The 17,699-nt window shown below is 49.5% G+C and overlaps 1 protein-coding gene across 3 annotated transcripts in view; it reads left to right on the top strand.

Annotated features, from left to right (window-relative positions):
• Positions 1-17,699, top strand: part of LOC133108198 (rho guanine nucleotide exchange factor TIAM1-like) — an 82,758-nt gene that overhangs the window by 38,398 nt on the left and 26,661 nt on the right. For 2 of the 3 annotated variants that reach the window (XM_061217647.1, XM_061217652.1), the window contains exons 2-13: positions 563-1,478; positions 3,712-4,105; positions 4,737-4,909; positions 5,459-5,683; positions 7,337-7,522; positions 10,509-10,655; positions 11,336-11,410; positions 12,305-12,475; positions 14,609-14,713; positions 15,307-15,388; positions 15,987-16,073; positions 17,266-17,478. In XM_061217647.1, coding sequence (XP_061073631.1) covers positions 573-1,478; positions 3,712-4,105; positions 4,737-4,909; positions 5,459-5,683; positions 7,337-7,522; positions 10,509-10,655; positions 11,336-11,410; positions 12,305-12,475; positions 14,609-14,713; positions 15,307-15,388; positions 15,987-16,073; positions 17,266-17,478 — 2,764 coding nt within the window. In that variant the 5' untranslated portion in view covers positions 563-572. Of the gene's footprint in view, positions 1-562; positions 1,479-3,711; positions 4,106-4,736; positions 4,910-5,458; positions 5,684-7,336; positions 7,523-10,508; positions 10,656-10,871; positions 10,879-11,335; positions 11,411-12,304; positions 12,476-14,608; positions 14,714-15,306; positions 15,389-15,986; positions 16,074-17,265; positions 17,479-17,699 lie in introns of those variants that run through there. The other variant, XM_061217648.1, reaches the window with a different exon arrangement.

Here is a 17,699-nt window from a genome sequence, read left to right as displayed (position 1 = left end):
TTTTCTACGGGGCTTTTAGGTAATGTGAGGGAAATAACTTAAAAAATTAACTGGAGACAGATCTCAGAGATGTTAAACTACAGCAGAGATAATGAGGTTTCTCCCGAGGCTGTGTGGGGTTTGTAATGGCTGATCTAGCACTAGCGGTCACAGAACCAAATGTGGCCGTTGATTAAATGTGATTAGATCTGAGCGTGCCCCTGGGGGAGATGGCTGCCTGCTGGACTTCCTGATGAAAAATACGGCAGTTGTGACCAGAGTCTGTAGTGACCAAGGTACATGACTACAGGACCCGGAAGTTCAGTGGTTCAATCCCCAGTGTAGCCACAATAGGATCTACACAGCCGTTGAGCAAGGCCCTTAACCCCACATTGCTCCAGGGGAGGATTGTCCCCTGCTTAGTCTAATCAATTACAAGTCGCTTTGGGTATAGGAGTCACCTAATAACATACGTACTTGTCCCTGGGTTCATTTACGCTCTGGATAAGAGTGTCTGCTAAATGCCTTTAATGTAATGTAATGTAATAATGTAGTGTGTTATTTTTGACTCTTCCTCTCGCAGACGCTGAATCATGGGTAATGTAGAGAGCCAGAATGGCGACCAGGCCTTCTACGGCGGCGGCCCGGGCCAGCTGTCCCGGAAGCACATGTCCCGTTCCCTGAGGCTCTCCGGGAAGCAGTCACGGCGTTCCCGGCAGCCGTCCTCCGGGAAGCTGGAGCACCGGAACTCGGAGACGAGCACGCGCTCGAGCAGCACTCCCAGCATCCCGCAGTCCCTGGCCGAGAGCGGGCTGGAGCCCTTCAACGAGGGCGGGCCGCTCCTGCCCCACTTCGGCAGCCCCATCTGGGTGGACCGCGTGGCCATGAACCTGCGGCCCGTGTCCTTCCACCCCGAGCTGGCGGCGGGGCGCGGGACGGGGCGGGGCGGCCCGGAGCGGGACGGGGGGGGCGTGTACCTGCAGAGGACCAGCGACGGGGCCCGCGACTCCTCCAGCTTTAAGAAGAAGCGCTCCAAGTCCGCAGACATGTGGAGGGAGGACAGCCTGGAGTTCTCCCTGTCCGACCTGAGCCAGGACCAGCTCACCAGCACCGAGGAGATCGCCCAGGAGAGGGACTACTGCAGGGGTCTGCTCCCAGCCAGCCCCGAGGGCCTGGGGCCCCTGGACCCGGGGGACAGGGCCAACTCCATGGACCAGCTCTACGACCCCAAGACCCCCCCTCGCCGCCCGTCACACCCCCACCACCGCTTCGCCAAGTTCTCCCCCCGCGAGGGAGGTGGGGGCCGGGGCCGGGGCCGGGGGGGCCCGCACACGGGGCTCCAGGGCCTGGACGATAAGGGCGCCGCCGAGGATGATGGGAACGCGTACGGAGCGTACACCCTGCCCTGCCGCCGCTCACACTGCCTGTCTGAGGGCCCGTCTGTCCAGCAGGGGGTGCTGTGTGCCAGCATGCACGGCCGCAGGGCTCAGACCACGCAGGTGAGGCCCGCCCCACGCGTCTCTCAACCCTGACACACACAACCATACGCCCACACACACTCTTACACACACACACACACACACATACACCAATACACACTCACACACACACACAGACACACCCACGCACCCACACACACTCACACACACTCTCACACACACACACAGCCATACACCAATACACACTCACACACACAGACAGACACACCCACGCACCCACACACACTCACACACCCACACACACCCATACACCCACACATACTCACTCACTCACACAGACACACACACACACACACACATACACACTCACTCACACACACAGACACACCCATACACCCACACATACTCACACACACACACACACACACACACCCATACACACTCACACACACACACACACACACACACACAAACATACACCCATACACACTCACTCACACACACACACTCACTCACTCACTCTCTCACACACACCCATACACACTCACACACACACACACACACACACACAAACATACACCCATACACACTCACTCACACACACACACACACACACACACACTCACTCACTCACTCACTCTCTCACACATACACACTCACTCACTCACTCACACACAGACACCCATACACCCACCCACACACACACACACACACACACACACATACACACTCACTCACTCACACACATAGGCACACCCATACACCCACACACACACACTCACTCACTCACTCACACACATAGACACACCCCTACACACATACACACTCACTCACTCACTCACACACACAGACACACCCCTACACCCATACACACTCACTCACTTGCTCCTTCACTCACTCACCCTACTCACTCATTTGTACCCAACAAGTCTCTCACCCCTGACAGACACACCCATACACACAGACACACACTCACACACAGACAGGTGTTCATACACTCTCAGAAATAAAGGCATGAAAACTGCCTAAATGCAAAATTGTACCCCTAGCTAGCAACATATAATGAATCCAAACATAATATTACTATACTATTGGGAAATTTGATCATTGAAGAACAATACTGGACCCCCACCGTCATTGTGCATCCACAAGCGAACACATGTCCAGACAAACGCACACATGCACACACTCACGCTCATGGACACACATTCACACACACACAGTAAGACTGCCTGCAAAGACAATCTTTTTCTCATTTCATTTTCACAGTGGCCAGTCATTTCTATTTGTCTGACGTTAATGGACTGAGAAATGAAACGCTTAAGAAACGGCCGGTTAGAGCCGGCCCAGAGCAGTCTAATCTGTGTCCCTGCTGGCTGAGAGTGGTGTTTGTTTCTCTCTGACGGTTACTCCTAGTGTTTTGGAACGGCCCTGTAGCCCCTCCCTCTTTGAAGCGCTTGGCCCCGTTGTTGTGGTAACGAGGTGATTGGCGGCTGGCGGTAGAGTGCTTGTTTGGGGGTGACGGTTTGAGCGGATCCCCCTCCGATTGGGGCTCGGCTGAATGGGCCTGCAGAACGCCTGACTGGGTCATGTGATCCCCCTGTTTGTGGAGCAGAGACATCCCCGATCTCCCATCATGCCCTGGGCCGTCGGAGAGGAGAGAGCGGAGCTGGCAGGGGGGTAGAGGGGAGGCAGTGTGTGTGTGTGGGTGTGTGCGCGCGTGTGCGTGTGTGTGTGCGCCTCTCTCTGGGGCGTGGGGGGCAGTTTCGGGGGGTTTTCCCACCCTCTCGACGGGCACTGGGATTAATGTGATAGATCCAGGCTGGGCTCAGTGCTGTTTGGGTAGGCTCAGTTCCCACAACATGGAGCTCTCAGGAGAACAGCCTCCTCCCTGTCTGTACGGGCACAGAGCCCTCCGTCTCTACTGCAGGTAGAGTATGCGTGAGTGCGAGAGTGCGAGACTGCATGTGAGCGCGTGAGAGGGTCAGTAGTAGGAGTGACAGGATTTGTAAGGTAGTGTATGGGGCCTGTTGTCTGGGTAAGGAATGCTCCTTGACTTCTGTTCTCCTGTGTGTGTGTGTCTGTGTGTGTGTGTGTGTATGTATGTGTGTGTTTGTACGTGTATGTGTATGTGTATGTGTATGTGTGTGTGTGTGTGTGTGTGTGTGTGTGTGTGTGTGTGTGTATGTGTGTGTTTGTACGTGCACATGCATGTATGTGTGTATGTGTGTGTGTGTGTGTGTGTGTGTGTGTATATGTGTGTGTATGTGTGTGTGTGTGTGTGTGTGTACAGGATGTCACGGCGGGGGAGGGCAGTGAGTTCGGCGACAGTGGCATCGACGGGGTGACGCTGGAGGCGGAGCCTGACTGGCGGCGGTATAAGACGGCGTCGCCCTCGGGGGGCGGGGCCTCGGCACGCGGGCAGGGCGTGTACGAGAACTTCCGCCAGGAGCTGGAGATGAGCTCCTGTTGCCCCAGCGACGCCCAGGAGGAGGCGGGGTCGGACGAGCACAGCACCGGCACTGTCAGCTCGGCCGGCCAATCAGATGCGCTGCTGGGCGTCACCCAGGGAACCGTGCGCAAGGCGGGCGCCCTCGCCGTGAAGAACTTCCTGGTTCACAAGAAGAGCAGGAAGGTGGAGCTGGCCGCCCGCCGCAAGTGGAAGCACTACTGGGTCTCCCTCAAAGGTCAGTCACTCAGACAAACGCTCGTATTCATCCCTCTCTCGCTCTGTTCATCCCTCTCTCTTATTCATCCCTCTCTCGCTCTGTTCATCCCTCTCTCAGTTCATCCCTCTGTCTTATTCATCCCTCTCTCTGTTCATCTCTTTTTCTGTTTATTCATCCCTCTCTCTGTGGGATTCACAGTCTGACTGTCTCACTAGCAGGGTCAGTGGCTCACAGCTACACTGCATTGTGAAATGTGTGAAAATATTCATTATTATGTGTGTCGGTGTATGTTATGTGGCTTTGTCACTCTGGCACTTAATTTAAACAGTGCTCAGCCAGACAGGATTCCCTTTGCGGCTGTTATTGAGTGTAAACATGACTTCACCGGTGTGGCCCTGTTGTAGAGCTAATGCTGATGAACCTGGTTTAAAACGCAGCCTTGCATTATGTAATAATCGTTTCCTCTTTGAGAGCTTCTGAGCTGCACTTCTTATTTTTGGCCACTGGAGAGCAGGCTGATATCGATCAATTCACAGCACATCTCTTTAATATGTGCGATCCTGTGGGATTTATCAAGCTGAACTGTTGCTCTGTAAAAATGATAAGTCCCATCATTACAAAGCCCTTTCCTGCACTCCATTTCTCCCAGGGTGCACCCTGTTCTTCTACGAGACAGATGGGCGGTCTGGGATCGACCACACCAGCGTCCCGAAACACGCAGTCTGGGTGGAGAACAGCATCGTGCAGGCCGTCCCAGAACACCCCAAAAAGGACTTTGTGTTCTGCCTCAGCAACTCCCTGGGAGATGCCTTCTTGTTCCAGGTGAGCCCCTCCCCCCTCTCTACGGGTTCCCAAACTCAGAGACCCTCCACATCCCTCACACCAAGAGCTATAACGATAAATATAAATATGTAGTTTTAAAAATCGTTCTCAACTCAAGCGGAGTCCACATCACAACTATAACGATGACAGTGACAAATGATATCTATGGGATCATTTTCGGGGCTATTTTCTCCAGCTGCATAAACGATAAAACACTGATAGCCAATCCATCCGAATTGACAGGTCGTCACGTGAAAAATGGCAGATGACATAGCCAGGAGACTATTTCCGGAAACGTATCGTTCGTCTGTTCGGATGGTCACATCGTTACAGTTATAGTCGTAGTTATAATTCTTGGCCGGGATGGGGCTTTTATCACCTATGTTCACCACCTATAGCCAGTCTAATAGCTGTGTTAATTGCTCCAGAGTAGTGGATTGGTCTTTCCAATAAAAACAATCCATACAAACGACCGTTAGGCCACCGTCGATCGGCGAGTGCCGCCTGTTCCCCGGTGCCCTCTGACCCCTGACCCCTGCCCCCCTGCAGACCTCCAGCCAGACGGAGCTGGAGAACTGGATCACGGCGATCCACTCGGCCTGCGCGGCCGCCGTCGCCCGGCAACACCACCGCGAGGACACGCTCAGGCTGCTCCGGGCCGAGCTCAGGAAGCTGGAGCAGAAGATCGACATGGACGAGAAGATGAAGAAGATGGGCGAGATGCAGCTGTCCGCCGTCACCGACGCCAAGAAGAGGAAGACCATCCTGGAGCAGGTACCGTCCCCGCCCATGAAGAACTAGTCTCCGACACTCTGGGGGCTGATTGACGTTTCAACCGTGCCTGGACCTTCTCCGTCAACACCTATAGTTGAATAAATTAGATTTGTGTCTGAATAGAAAGTGAATATGTGAGCTTCTTTCTGTCCTATTTTGGACATAATATCGTGGAGCTCTCCATATGTTTCTATAGTGCTGTTCTTCACTCATGGCTGTAGCGCAGAGATTTTGACTTGTGACAGAGGGGATTCTATAGGGAAAGTTATGTTCCAAGAGATCTACTGTCCTGTAGGTTTTCACTCCACCCCTGACAAAGTATACCTCATTCCACAGTGAGAGATCTTGTTAAACTGATAATCAGTAGAATCTGGCATGCAAATTTATGGTTGAAATGAAAACAGGTTCTCCAGGAACATGGTTAGTTACCGCTGTTCCACAGGATGTCAGGGGCTACGGTATATCACCCGCATACAGCACAGAGCTGAACCGTCTCGCTGGGCCTGCTCTCACGGTGAAGGAGAAGGGTGGGAAACCCAGCCCCATCTCTTAAACCCCCGCTCTTGCTTTTTTCCGACTCCTTGGAGCTTTTAATGGCAGTTTTTAGCGTAATTACCTGCAGGGCTTGTGTTCTGGGTAATGACTGTTTACAGGAGAAGGGTGGGAGATTGGGTTGCCTTTTGTGCCGGTCGGTAGGCAGTAGGTAGGGGCGGGCCGAGGCCCTGCTTCGAGCCGTGTCAGGTTTCGGCATTGTGCGCGGATGAATGGAGAGCGCGGAAGCTTCTGGAAGCGCTGAAGAAGGGCCCGGGCTCGGTGAATGCCAGAGGAATGCAGGGGCTATTGTGTGCCGCTTTTAGACGTTTGGCAGACGGACAGCCCTCTCTGGCGGTGCTCTCTCACCCCCGGTGTCTGCGGGTGACGTGCCCGGGCCCTGTCTGGGAGGCCGAGGAGGCTCGCTGAGTAACCACCGTGTCCCGTTAACGCACAGCTCCGGGGCCGAAACACGACCGGCCCCCTCCCTCTCTGAGCTCCAGGGGGCCCCCAGACAAAGAGCATTGTCTCCCCCCTCCGACCCCCCCCCCCCCCCCCCCCCTCACCAGGCCTGTGATATCACTTTTGGCAGCCTCACCTCTCCCACAGCTCTTTGATGCGCGTTCAAAAAGCAAACGGATCTGCCTGTGTGTCTGTTTCTCTCTACCCTCTGTAATTCTCTTTCGCTCTTTCTCCTCTCTCTCCCACTTTCAATTCATTTCAGTGTGCTTTATTGGCATGAAATACAAACAGTAAATATTGCCAAAGCCTTGCATAAAAACATGACATAGGTTACATATAATTCCTTGCTCTCACTTATTTATGTATTTTTGTTTAGGAGTGTAGGGTCTTGTTTTACTGTAGGTTAATGTAATTTCCTTTCCTGAACATATTTATTTTAACTATGCGACTTATACCAAGGAAGGCCATTTTAATCAAAGTTGTTTTTTTAATTCAAATTCTCTCTCACCTTTTGCCTCTCTGTCTTTCTCTCCCTCTCCCTCTCCCTTTCAATTGGCTTTATTGGCATGAAAAATAAATGTATGTTTTATCTCAATTATATAAATATATATGTTATATAAGTGTTATATAAATATCTCTCTCTCCCCCCCCCTCTCTCAGATCTTCCTGTGGGAACAGAACCTGGAGCAGTTCCACATGGACCTGTTTCGGTTCCGCTGTTACCTGGCCAGCCTGCAGGGCGGCGAGCTGCCCAACCCCAAACGCCTGCTGGCCTTTGCCTCGCGCCCCTCCAAGCTGGCAATGGGGCGGCTGGGCATCTTCTCCGTGTCCTCCTTCCACGCGCTGGTGAGTGGCTGCTCCTCCTGCCCTGTCGGAGGGTTGCCAGTTCGATCCCCCGAGTGTGTATGAATGGGTGAATGGGAAGCATCGATTGTACAGGGTTTTGGATAATATATAAAATGCCAGCCGTTTACCATTTAACCCTCCCATCCCTCCACTGAGAAACACAGCCCTCGTGCTTACTTACACGGGGGGTCCACACAGGCTGAATGGCCTCTTATCCTCGTTTACATTGTCTGACGTTCTCTTCTCCTTCTCCTCTCTACCCCTCCATCGCGTGCTGGGCCCGTTGGCGTTATTCCGGTCCGTTTGCTCCTTTCTCGCCATGTCGTCTTTGTGGCTGTGTTCTCATGCGCGCTGTGCGGGGGGGAGACCCCACAGAGAGAACGGGAGTATTTCACGCTAACACGAGAGATCGCGCTTTGAGTGAGAGTTTTTCTCGCTAACCGGAGAGATTGTGTTTTGAGCAGGAGTTTTTCTCACTAACCGGAGAGATTGTGTTTTGAGCGGGAGTATTTCACGCTAACAGGAGAGATTGTGTTTTGAGCGGGAGTATTTCACGCTAACAGGAGAGAGCGCGTTTTGATAGCACCTTGGCTTTACATCCTCGGTCTGGCAGGGAAAGGTTTTTCCCCCCAATGGGTGAGCCGTTCCTACCCAAACACAGTGGAGAGAGACCGCTGGAGGTGGTCTAATATTAGACAGCTAGGCTATGTTATGCAAGGGTGAAGTTATCTGAACGCATGTGATATATCACCCAGACACTATTTTATACAAACCACATTTATGTAGAACTCTCTTTGCTTTTGAAGATGAAAAATGGTTTGGGTAAACAGTCCTCTGTGAACAATTAACAGTAGAATTAATGCTTCTAATTCGCCCATTCACACACACACACACACACACACACACACACACACACACACACACACACACACACACACACACACACACACACACACACACACACACACACACACACACACACACACACACACACACACACACACACACACACACACACACACACACACACCATCGGCGATTGGCTGCCATGCAAGGCACCAACCAGCTCATCAGCTTACTTGTATATCACCGGGTATGTAACATAATATTTCTAAAGACCCATCTGACGTTATTAATAGGGCAACATGCCCTTTTTCACAGATCTATTGTACAGCGGTGCATGCACGACTGGGCTCGTCCACTCAGTCAGAGAGATTTTGCATTAAGAGCATTCTGCCTTGGCCAGGTTTGAGCATGAATACCCCTCTGACATTAGCTCCATTACCGGCTGACAGGAGTTCCATAACCCCGCCCGTCACGGCTGCCTCTGCTAGCCCAGGATAGTGAGTGTGGGGGGGGGGGGGCGATGGGGTCTGGGGGAGGGGAGCGGAGACGTTTTCTTCGACAGAGACGTTCTCTCTTCATATCTTTGAGAAGGCAGCCTTCGCAGCAGGGAAGGCGATGATGGCATTTTCTGACTGGGAAGAAAAGGAGGAGTGATGAGAAGAGAGCGGGCCGAGAGGAGCTTTAATTTGGGCGCTGATTTGGCGTATCGCTGCGCTTCCTGTGCCTGCTCTCCCACGCGAGTCTGGGCCTGGGTGGGCGTCGGGGCGCCTGACAGCAGGAGGGAGGGGGGGAGGGGGGGTCGATCCCACGTACTGCTCCTCCTTCAACAGGCTCCTTCAAAGGGAGCTTCACTCTTCTCCCCGCTCTCTCTCCACCTCTCTCTCTTCCTCTCTCCACCTCTCTCTGTCTCTGTCTCTTTCTCTGTCTCTCTCTCTCTCTTCCTCTTCCTCTCTATCTGTCTCTGTCTCTCTCTCCCTCTCTCTCCTTCTGAAAACATCTGTGAGGCCGCGATTTAAAAGAGGAGAAAATAAAGAGGGAAAAGAACAGAGTGGAGCGATGTGAAAAAAGTCAAAAGTTGAACTTGTGCTCGAGAGAATTTATTTTAGAACCTTCACAAAAGTATTTCTGAAAGAGCTATAAGACGAATGCCAGAGGAAGAAGTTTGTGTGTGCATTCCTATGTGTGTATGCGTGCATATGTGCATGTGTGTGTGAAGCTGTACTTCTGTGACTTGTCATATGTGTGATTGTCTGTCTGAGATACGCTCTCTCTCTCTCTCAGTCCCTGCTAGGCCCACTTCTGTTAGTTTGTCTCTTTGGATGTGTGTGTGTGTGTGTGTGTCTATGTGTATGTGTGTGTGAAGCTGTACTTCTGTGACTTGTCATATGTGTGATTGTCTGGCTGAGATACGCTCTCCCTCTCAGTCTCTGCTGGGCTCCCTTGTGTCAGTTTGTCCCTGTGGATGTCTGCTCATATGGCCTGTGATCTTGGGTATCTGCGAGGTCAGGTTATATAACCACATTTCTAGCTTTCTTGCTTGTCCAGTTTGAAATACTGAGACTTTCTCCTTGTGTCTGCCTGTCTGTGATTTATTACTTTGGTTCTTGGGGGTGTCTGTTGGTCTAGTTTGCAGTACTTGGACTGGATTTGGGTGTCTGGTTTGGCGCTCTGGAGCTAAGGAGCTAAGCTGGCCTGGTTTGTAATGCTGAGTCTCTCTTGGTGTTGGTGGGAAAGTTTATAAAACTTTCTCTGCATTATCTGCAGCCAGTGGTACTACAACCATCTAATGCCAGCGTGTTAAAGTCTCGAGTGTATCATGAGGCCTGTATGTGTATGTGCGTGTGTGCGCACATGCATATCTGAATACTGTGTGTGTGTTTGTATAAGCTTGTGTGTGTGCCAAGTTTGTGTGTGTATGTATGTGTGTGTGTGTGTCTGTGTATGTGTGTGTTTGCACACATAAGTGTCTGTGTGAGCACATGCATATATAAATACTGTGTGTGTGTGTGTGTGTGTGTGTGTGTGTGTGTGTGTGTGTGTGCGCATACTGTATGTGTGTGTGTGTGTGTGCGTACTGTATGTGTGTGTGTGTGTGTGTGTGCACACATCCGTGTCTGATGGTGGCGTGTGATTGGTGCAGGTTGCAGCTCGTACGGAGAGCGGAGTGAGGAGGCGCACACAGGCCATGTCCCGCTCCTCCAGCAAGCGCAAGAGCCGCTTCTCCTCCCTCTGGGGTCTGGACACCACCTCCAAGAAGAAGACCAAGGGCCGGCCCAGCATTAACCAGGTCAGCGTCACCCCTATACCCAGCATTAACCAGGTCAGCATCACCCCTATACCCCTATAACCAGCATTAACCAGGTCAGCATCACTACATACCCCTATAACCAGCATTAACCAGGTCAGCATCACCACTATACCCCTATAACCAGCATTAACCAGGTCAGCATCTCTCCCTCTCCCCAGCATTCACCAGGTCAGCATCTCTCCCTCTCCCCAGCATTAACCAGGTCAGCATTGCCCCTATTGTTACTCTAGCCTGCTATAAGATCACAGTATTGTATTACTCGGAACACAATATGCACCATAGTAGCGAACCGTCATGTATAGAAATTGCCTTTTGTCAAATTCCATGGACATGGAATGTGCTTCAGTACATTGAAATACAATGTATCATCAAGACCTTAAAATATATAGTAACACTTCACAATATATCAGCTGATGTACATGTATGCTTTCATACACAGACATTGCTGTGAAATGGGTTTTTTATTATTTTAAATGGTGACCCCTCTGGCTTGTGAGTCTCACAAATTAGCTTTCCAAATGGGGGAGAAAAAAAATGTAGATGAACACTAATTGCCAAAAACATTACAAAATTGGACGCCGTGTGATCTGTGATTCGCATTCTCGTGCCAGTTATGTTTTGAATGATAAATGGGTCGGCGTCTGCTCCTTCTCTCTCAGGTGTTCATCGACGGAGAAGAGCCTGTGAAGAAGAGCCCGGACGGCATGCTGGAGAACGCTGCCAGGGAGAGCGCGGTGAGCCAGAACGTTCCGCTCCGCCACCCAACCCCGGACAACGCCGTCGCCTCAGGGCCTGTACGGGTTATTCCACTGGGAGTACGACCAACATCCTCCCAGTGCGTCGAAAACCGCCAAACTCCCTGCTGAATTCACACAACCGGACCTCCCTGAGGGGGGTATGGGTGTGTGTACGTGGGCGGGTGGGAGGGGGGTCAGGGCCCCTGGTGCAGGAGGGAACCAGGCACAGGAAATGGGGGGCCTCCACTTCCTGGCTTCCTGTGTGGGCATTACGGGTGGGTAAAGGAGACGGATGGGGCTGGAGGTGCATGTTAATCCAGCGGTCTGTCTGTCTGTCTGTCAGTGTGGCCGTGGTACAGACCGGCTCCTCAGGCACTGCTGTCAGCGGAGCATTCTCAGACCAGGCCAGACGGCTGTGGGGGCGGGGGAGACGGCGGTCGATAGACGGTCACGGTCGAGGACGGAGAGGGAATAACGGCCACAGACAGGGTGACGTGACCGAGGAGTCTAACTGGCGGTTACTGACGGTCTGACTGAAGCGCTGGCTGATCGTCGTTATAAACGCGGCGCTCCTGGAGAGCTGATTACATCCAGACGACAGTCATCAGTTTAGCGGTTATCACAGCAGGGAACGCAACAACGCCTTCACACTCAACCAATGCTCTGGTCAAGTCTGTGTGCAGCTGTGATTGGCTGTAATCAGATGCATCTCTTCCTTTTCTTTTGTCTTACACTTTTGTTTTGTCCTAAATTGCTCAGAAAGTAATTAAAGGCAAAAATGCATGTTTTTTTTTTTTTGCACATGTAATTTAATGGGAAATGTTAGTAGTCTCTTTGGCTGCAGATGGGATGAATTCAAAGACTCATGGCTTTGTTGTTTTCTTTTTGCAGAAGGAGAAGGAGGGTACCCTGAAAAGCATTCCCCAGCACAACGCAGACAGCGACATTTGGGTTCCTGAGCACCTCACGCCTTCGTGGGTCTGCTTGCCGAACGACCAGCCCGTGCTGGCCACCATCCAGCCCGGAGAGTCGGCCCTCGACACCCTGGAGACCGTCTGCAAGGTGAGTTGCCTGTAGCCTAGTGGCTGAGGTACGCAACTGGTACCACCACGATAAAATCTGCACAGCTGTTGGGCCCTTGAGCAAGGCCCTTAACCCCACATTGCTTCTGGGGGGATTGTCTCCTGCTTAGTTTAACTGTAAGTCGCTTTGGATAAAAGCATCTGTAAATAACTAATGTTGTGTAAGGAGCTTCTAGAAAGTTCTCATCCTCACTCTGCCCACAGAGACGTGGGTACATCATTCACACAATCCTTTTTCTTTCTTTTAAAAAAAAAATGTTCATGAAGTTTGTTAATTCTGTCGAAGTTTACTTAATTATGTGGTGTTACTCTCAACATAATAATGTTCCGCCTTCTCTAAATGAAACGGCGGCGGCCGGGTCTAGGGGGATTCGGTATAGCCGTTCATGGGTTGGAAAACTCATCACGTTTTTATGACTTGATTCATGGTGGATTGTGCTCCTTGGTTCTCTTGCGATTCCCAATCCCTCCGGCTGGAACAACTCCCCCCCCCACCCCCACCCCCCCTGTGCACCATCTCACCTCGCTTGATTCACGGGCTTCTGGGATAAGGAAGTGACTCACTGTAACTAATACAGACGAAATGGCAGTTACTCTTTTCCCTTGTTTTTTTTTTTTCTACCGGATCTCTAAATTCAGAAGTGACACATTACTCTCTGTCCTCCCCCCTTTACCTGTTACCCCAGGTTCACAGTGTCCCTCCCCCCAAGAAAGCCCACACTGAAACTAAACTAAAATAAAATGACATCAACTTCCTGTTGAATTTGTACACTCTGTCCAGTAGACCTGAGGACATGCTATTTTTAGGTTTCTCAAACTACCAGCAAATGGCTTCCAGTTCTGCAGCTCTGGGTTTACAGAGACCAGGGAGGGAGACAGTTATAATTTGGCTCTGCTAACACAGTTTGGGCTGAATCCTCCTGCTGTTTTTGTTCCCACTTAATACAACTTTTGGCTGCGGGAAAAAAAGATCATTATCTCAGATGTCTTTTGTTGCAAAAATGAAACAAATCTCCCATCTTCCAAAACAAATCTCACATCAGCTAATGAAAGGGGGCTGACATTCAACCAGCCATCTTGGCATCTAGGAAAAGATATGTTAAAATTGATATTCAGTAATACACTGATTAGTTTTATGTACACTCCCTCACAATTGTATGTAACCCACAGTAATCATTTGTCATGAACATGACTCACATTTATTTTTACACCATAGTGAAGGTTAAGATTGGAGGTCTCAATCTCCATGCCTGAAGGGCTGTGATTGGCTAAAGATCCCAAACACCTTGTTTCTGAAGCCTAATCTGACCAATGATTGACTTAAAATCTTACTTCTTTTCATTATGCTAAATTATTGCCAATGAGACAGGTGAGGTGACTAATTTCAAGATTTGTCAATGGATTAAGAAAATTTCACTTGTCAAGCAAATCTAATTTCAAGACTCAAAACTGTTCATGGAATAGGATAAATTCAGTTTTCAAGTAGAGAGTAACTTAAAACAAGCTAATATTTTCTACTTCAGAGAAAAAGAGAAGATCTTATTACAAAACTAAAAACTTTTCTGCAGTGCGTCTGTTCTGTTTCTGTTTGATCACCCCCCTCCCACCTTAACTTTCTGATCACAAGAGTCTGCCAGATCTGATGTGTTATTTTTGAAGAAAAGAAAAAATAACAAATATAGCTTTGTTCAACTAATGAATCACTTGACTGTGTCAATCCTGTTATTAATAGTGATTTTCTGGATATATGATTTTCTGGGCTAGTGCATTAATACATTTCGATACTTCATATTAGTTATCTATGTATACTTAATACAGCAGCCCTTCAGCCCTGTATGGGACAATATAGTGCTGCATGTGCCTTAACTTCAGAGGTTTTTTTTTTACCTTCTAACAATGTGTCATTCTGTTTTACTTTAAAACATGCAATTTCAGTTTCTACTCACCAAACTGCATAAACGCATCAAGCATAAAAATATAATGGCTTCCTAAAATAAATATGATTTTCTCCTTGCTATACTGATACTCCATAAAATACGGATTTTAATTCCAATACAATGCTGAAAAAAATCAGTAAATCTTTCTAAAAGTGATCTTCCTCAAACCCCTGCAGGCTCATCACCTGGACCTCGCCAAGCATTACCTGCGTCTGAAGTTTTTCATCGACAACCAAGTGCAGTTCTACGTGCCCAAACCGGAAGAGGACCTGTGTGATTTGGTGAGTGCAGTGTTGTTCCCCTACCCGGAGACGGTAGGGCTTTAAGGCTTTTGCTGATATTCCCATGTGCGACAAACAAGTTGTGCTTTTCCTGTTCAAATTCTCAAGCTGTTTACCATTAGGAGAAAGGAGACCGTCGAGTCCAACCTTGCGCATGAAGAATTTGGTTCTTGCGTGTACAATGCAACGGGTGTGAAATCCACAGGGATCTCCTGAAAGTCTACTTCATGAATTATTAATGGAGCTGTGTGTTTACCTAGATCAGCATTTTCATCTGTCTTCTCGTGATATATATATATATATATGTATATATGTATATATATATATGTATTTAGAGAATGCCCTGTGTCATTTGTTTTGTCTCTATAATGGAAAACAATCTTTTTTACAAAAGAAAACCACACTTTTCTTTTTTTCTTTGGCACATACATATAGCATGAAGGTCTTTGCTGAATCCTTCCACTACTTCGATGCTTAAAACCTTAAAATTTATATTTCCTGTAGCCCACATTCCCTAATCTGAATGAGTTATGGCTTCTTATCGCACTGTTTCAATAGATAATGAGTTTAATCAATATTTAATCTCTTCACAGCTCTACAAAGAGATCGAGATTTGCTCCAAGGTGACTAAGCTGGTTCGGTTTGACCGTGATGAATCCTGCTCGATTGGTTACGGTAAGGATTTGTTTGAATATTTGGCTCTGGTGGCAGGGGAAGAAATTGAACGGAAGCGTAAGATTATTCAGTCTCTGAAACATCCTATGGCATCTGAATTCATTTATCATGGTGAATTCAGTCCTACTCTTATATTACCTTTGAAAAGCTCTCTCTGTGTGGCTGACCTGACACTGTGCATTTTCTGATCTGTATTTAAGGCTGGGTTGCTGCTTTGATCTGTATTTAAGGCTGGGTTGCTGCTCTGATCTGTATTTAAGGCTGGGTTGCTGCTCTGATCTGTATTTAAGGCTGGGTTGTGGCTATGATCTGTATTTAAGGCTGGATTGTGGCTATGATCTGTATTTAAGGCTGGGTGGTTGCTCTAGCTGTTACAGAGCCACAGTTCTGAACATACTCGAATGGGTCTTCTCTCTCTTTCTCTCTCCTTCTTCACTCTTCCTCTCAATTACTTTCTCCATTACTTCCTTCTTTCTGGTTCTATCTACCCCTCATCCTTCTCCTTTTTTCATTTTATTTAACCATTGTTCCCTCACAATTCCTCGCTCTCTCTCTCCTCTCTCTCCCCTCACTTACTCTTACTCTCTCTCTCCTACAGGTTTCTCCATCTCAGTGTTGGAGGAGGATGGTGTGCAGCAGCTCTATATCACAGAAGTGAAGGCGGGGGGACTAGCCTTCGCTAAAGGTATCACTGCTGTTTCTTACACAAGTCGCCCTCCGTTAATGTCCCTGTATGGCTTGTGCCATGCTATGGCCACAGTGACAGGCTCAGCAATAAAATGGCCGCCATTCTTATCTGACATATATTTGCAGATGCAGGCCATCCTGGTCAACTCAGTTGTGTCCTTTCTACAGTATTTATTGAGATGCTGTATATTCTGTGGGGAGTTTCTCTCACACAGGGAGGAATATGTAATTTAATGTGAGGGGGAATTGTAAGTTTTCAAGAATTGGAAATGTAAATTCACTGCAGCCGATTTATTATGCTGCCCTGCAAATGTCTGTGGTGACCTGGGGGGTGGGATGGTGGGGGGGGGGGCATCTCTCCAAAAGAACGGTGCTGTAAAAACAGGCCTTGTGGTCACACTGAGCAGTGAGAAGCCCAAATGCCGTTGGAGGGCCTGTGGGTCTCAATAATTCACCTCTGTTTGCAATTTATATGCATGTCGTTTTTAAGGGGAAGGGGGGAATCTAATGCCATATTCATTTTTAATTTGAGAACATCTCATAATACGTCATATAAATTCTGTGCTCGTACTTGTTTGTTTCAGGGCTTGTGAGGACTTCTTAGGCCTTACTGGCTGAGGTCTGCTGCCCAATAGGGACAGCTGGTGTTGTGAGCCGCCCAATAGGGACAGCTGGTGTGGTGTGACATCCAATAGGGACAGACGGGCTGCGGTGTGCCATCCAATAGGGGCAGCCGATGTGGTGTGACATCCAATAGGGACAGCCGGTGTGTTGTGACATCCAATAGGGACAGACGGGCTGAGGTGTGCCGTCCAATAGGAGCCAGCCGTGTTCCAACACTTCCTGTCCTGCCTCTGCTCTGAAACAACTGGGTCACACCTCGAGGCTCATGGAAGAAGGGAGAGCTCAGCAAACTCGGACACACGTTCTGTCTGTTGGCCTTTATCACAGCCCTGTAGTTTGGGAATTACTTTATTGATTTGACTAGGGGGAGATACAAGAATCTTTACATGCCCATTAGTATTGAGAGAGTTCATGAAACAAGCTTCCCTTTATCAGTGATCGTTCTGATACTGTCCTTTACCTACTTCTGTATTTTGCTCAGTTGAATCTGTAGGTGAGGGAGTTAGCTACTGAGGTGAAGCAGGAGTGTGTTTCTGGGCGATAACCATGGCGGAAATGTGTTGCAGGGCTGAACGCGGGAGACGAGATTCTCCAGCTGAACGGGAAGGAGGGGAGCACACTGAACTTCTCCGACATGAAGGTGGCGTTTTCCCAGAATTCCCTGGGCCTGACTGTCAGCACCCTGCCCCCCATGGACCGCCACCAGCTCTGTTACCTGCCCCCCCGCCGCTCCCACGGTGAAGACGAGCTCTACACCGACATCTTCTCCCAGAGCCAGGGTGAGTCTTAGTCTCAATCAGCCATCTTCTCCCAGAGCCAGGTCGAGTCTTAGTCTCAATCAGCCATCTTCTCCCAGAGCCAGGGCGAGTCTTAATCTCAATCAGCCATCTTCTCCCAGAGCCAGGGTGAGTCTTAGTCTCAATCAGCCATCCTCTCCCAGAGCCAGGGCGAGTCTTAGTCTCAATCAGCCATCTTCTCCCAGAGCCAGGGCGAGTCTTAA

This window comes from Conger conger, chromosome 13 (assembly GCF_963514075.1).
Source record: "Conger conger chromosome 13, fConCon1.1, whole genome shotgun sequence".
NCBI lineage: Eukaryota > Metazoa > Chordata > Actinopteri > Anguilliformes > Congridae > Conger > Conger conger.
This window is presented reverse-complemented; position numbering and strand designations above follow the sequence as displayed.